This window comes from Pygoscelis adeliae, unplaced genomic scaffold (genome assembly GCF_000699105.1).
Source record: "Pygoscelis adeliae isolate BGI_AS28 unplaced genomic scaffold, ASM69910v1 Scaffold85, whole genome shotgun sequence".
Taxonomy (NCBI): Eukaryota; Metazoa; Chordata; class Aves; order Sphenisciformes; family Spheniscidae; genus Pygoscelis; species Pygoscelis adeliae.
In genome coordinates, this window is record NW_008824900.1 from 7778621 (window position 1) to 7782756 (window position 4136).

The 4136-nt window shown below is 44.4% G+C and overlaps 1 protein-coding gene across 1 annotated transcript in view; it reads right to left on the reverse strand.

Moving 5' to 3' along the window:
- The window catches only part of TMC7 (transmembrane channel-like 7), a 20701-nt gene that overhangs the window by 15319 nt on the left and 1246 nt on the right, over nt 1-4136 (reverse strand). Inside the window, 1 exon segment of the mRNA XM_009324828.1 lies at nt 1569-1660. Coding sequence (XP_009323103.1) covers nt 1569-1660 — 92 coding nt within the window.

The following is a 4136-nucleotide window of genomic DNA, read 5'->3' on the forward strand; positions in this document are numbered from 1 at the left end:
GCTCAGCGCGGGGCTTCCCGGGGGCGCGGCGTGTGTCGCCCCGTTGCGAGGGGAGCGGCTGAGGCGCGCAGGGCCCGCTCCCTCCTACACCGAGCTCCCCGTCTTTAGTCCTGGCCCCCCTCCCTCCATGGCATCGCTTTGTATGCTTAAACTACTAGGTTTAAAATAAGGGTTTCAGGTTTGGGGACGTGAGAGTCTTTTTATTGCTGTTGCCCAGGGCTTTCTTTAAAAATACCGTGAAGAAACACAGCAGGATGTAAACGCTACCAGCAGACCACCTTAGACCACCCTCCCTTAGAATGAGACAAGGCCCAAGGACCCCACGTGCAGGGCGGTGGGGTGTTCTGACTGCCAGGTGTCTCTCACAGACGTTTGGCTTAGAAATAGGTTTTGTTTCGATGTCTTCTGTTACTGTTAAATGTCCATGGTGCTGTAAAAATTTCTTGCAAACTGATGTTTGGTCAACTCCCATTAGGTTGCGGGCCCAAACTCCCTAGCTTGTTCTGAGTGAGCGGATCCAGTGACACGGGCTGCAGTGGAAACAACACAACTTTACCCTTGAATGTGAAAACTGAGCATGAACTGGAGCAAAGAAAGTCAGTAGATGCTTGGATCTCTTTTTTCCATCTGACAGTGAGGAAACAGTATTTTTTGTGTTAAGTTGTAGTAAACATCCCTGAGAAACTTATTTCTTGGAATAATTCTTGCCTTTAGTGTGAGAATAACAGCATGTATGATGAAAAAGAAAATGAAACTTCCAGTAGTTTCAACAGTATTACATGTGCGGGAAAAAAAAAAAACATTTACAGAGTTTCTGACTGTATTCTACCAGTAGTTAAATTGATAACCAGATTTTTCTGAACATTCCTCATCCACTTTCTGCAGTACTTTTAAAAGTAGATCATCATTAGGTTTCAGAATGCTGAATCAGACATAAATGAGCACACTTAGTAACTTATTTCATGTGTGTGTCATCAACTCAGGTATGTGATTTTCAAATTGCTTTATTAGCAATCAGAATCTATGTGGGTAATCAGTTTTCAAAGTCATAAAATGTTATTGATAAAAGTGTAAGTTCTCTAAGTAATTTAGATGTACATCTTTATGATCAGTAAGTTGATGCATTACTGGCAGAAGAGAAGGATGTATCTTAAGGGGAATTGTGAAATACAGAGACATGGAGTTAAAGCACAGGGACTTCCTTATTGCACTGAACTACTTTTAAAAAAACAACCAACCACTTTGTAGGTGTTCTTGCCTTTGTGCTGGTAGATTGTCTAGAAAATAACTAGTATGTTTTTTAGCTATTTTTCCATGAGAATAAGCTATAATTTGCCCTTGTCCTTCAATGGGTCACTCTGGAGGCTAGTACAAGAGGGTAGGAATTCAATCCTATTACTTTTTCCCCTTCTTCTTTTCACAGATCTCCAGGATGATTTTTCCCAGGTGGGATTTTTTGTATAGCAAAGGCTGATGCTGCATGACTGTCTGCTGCTCTCCCGAGCAGCTGGGCTGTGCTTCAGCTTGAGAGCATGCGGGATCGGCTTGTTTGTAACAGAGCTGGATACCTCAGTGAAGCCTGTTACACGGGTGGTTTTGGTTCCTTGGTTGAACGTCACGTTTCGTGGGCTTCGTTTGAACAGCTTCCAGTTGATCATTCCTGAAAATTCAGGAGATGGAAATTGAAATGCCTCAGTAGCATTCCTGAAAAATCATTTAGTGTTGTTCAGCGTTCATGCTAAGTGTGTGTTTCATATGCCAGATACGAGCGTGTATTGCATCACCAGAGCCTACGTACCCGCTTTTATTGGTCCCTTGAAGCCAACCAAGCGTGGGCCATCTTTGTATTTGTCTGTGAACATAGAGCAGGGCCAGTTCTGCCTTAAATAGGAATACTTATGGTGTGAGACTTCCCTAGGGGTGTCATCTGGGGTGTCAGTTTTACTTTTTATTTATGTTCCTTTTCTTACCACTAAGAGTACAAAGAAGAAAGGTAATACACTTGCTGATTAGACTCTTTCCAAAACTCCATGTGCTAGAAAAGTATTGGGTTAATGACCGAATGAGAACAAATTTAAATAAAGATAGGAGGAATTGAAACAAGATTGACTTCCCCAGGAATTCTGTGAGAACATTCTCTATTCTCTCTTTTTTTCGGTCAAGAAAACTTTTTAGGCACTTGGAAATGTTCCAATGAATTTTATGGATCACAGCAATCCCAGATGGGAAAACAGGAAGACAAGCATGCTGAGAAGGAGAGAACAGATGATTCTGCCAGAGCCCAACAGTCACACGCAGGGAGTGTGGTAGGTTCCTCTCCTGCATTGTTTGTCCAATGTACCTTATTCACAAAAGCAGCAGTTTTCAGTCTGTGCTGAGCATGGAAGCCAGTGCCATATACTGTTTCCCGTGATGCTGGAGATCCGTCTGTCACATTTAGTAACACCATGTGTTTCCAGGACATTTTTTATTTCCTATGGTTCCTCTTCATAATGCCACAGTTCAAAAACGCTTCTAAACATTCAGGGAAGTTCTGAGTGACCATTTTAATTTCAGGGCGATCTTGTGTTCGACTACCCCTGTGCTTTGCCCTGTGGCCTGTGCAGCACTCAGGCAGCTCCTGGATCAGTACAAGAGATCTGCAGACAAGTCCTCTGCAGTCATGCCAGGAATGTTGCTTTGGGCAAAACATAATCTTAAAGTAGTATTAGAAAACTTCACTTAAATCCATGTTGAGTGTGTCTGGTACAGGACAGACATGTTTTACCCAGTTTAGGAGCTGGAAAAGCACTAGCCATTTGGCAGAAGGGATCCTCAACCATTACAACAGCACTGCTTCTAAACACAGAGCAAATTGATTTGTTACCAATTCCCCACTGGCTAGCAAGGGTACCTTTAATCCAAAGACTGACAGGGGTATTTTTGGTTTGTTTGTTTGTTTGTTTTTTAATCTTGCTGACCAGAGAAGTTACTTAGGAATAGTTGCTGGAAGTGGCTGTGTGTTTTTCTGGGGAGATAAAATATGCCAAAATGGTGTAACAAGCAGTATTAACACAAAGGTGGCTGAGGTTCTATAATTCTGTACAGTATTAGCAAAAAGGAAAAAAGTAATGGGCAGAGCACAGGTCTGGGACAGCAGAGCCAGTCTTGTCCTTACCCTGTTTCCCTTTTCACCTGTGCCTGTCCCAGTGGTGGCTGTTGGGCCCCACATTCAGTTTGAGGATGCTTCTCTGTTCAGAGGATGGCATTAGCCTTCGGGAAGGGCACTGGGCACCAGCCTGGCAGTGGCTGTTGTGTGGTGGGTGTGCTGGGGTAACCCTGAGTCCATCTGGCAACATCCAGCTGCTACAGAGTAGTTGAAGTAATAGAGGCATCCCTGCTGAGCTGCTTTGGGACTGAAATTCCTGCAAGAGGCACCACCCCAGCACTTCATTGGCTTCTCGGTATTGCCCCCTGCCTGATGCTCAGCTGTAGCTTTGTCCAGTCCATAGTTTTGCCCATGTCTGCTTGAAAGGAAGACACATAGGGAGAGGAGGAAGACAAGAAAAATCAGTATCTCTGTGTCACACTAAAGGAGAAGTTGTTCCTTCTGGTCCCTACAGAGTACAGGAAGACAGGGCTGGTGTTAAATTCCCCATCCAGGAGCTGCTAATTACTGCCTGTATTAGCGTGAACTATTTTTTTTCACCCCTAGATGAGCCTTCCTGTAATACGAATGAAAATATGAGAGGTTAAGATTGTTCTTTATCTCTGCTCTACAAATGATTAATCCAGGGATAAAGGTAACACATCATGTGTCTGAAAACCATTTCTCTCTCTCCTTTTATTGTGGTGTTACTGTGACCCAGGCCAAAAGCAAAGCATGTTTTAATTCGTGGAGGGAAGGAGACTGAATTAATGTCTTGGGGATCCAATAGAAATAAAGTAACGTGTTCTATAGCAGGTAACACGAAAAGGACTTTTTTTTATTGTTTTCCTTTCTCGCTTTGGGCAGTCAGAGCAGGACTCCAGCTCCCGCTTTCCGCGGGGGTGCAGTTCCGCGCACAGCCCGTTCGGGGGGAGGGAAAGGGAAGCGAAGCGGGCGGCCACGGCGGCACCCCGGCATCAGGGCCGGAGGCGGGACCGGGGGCACCGGG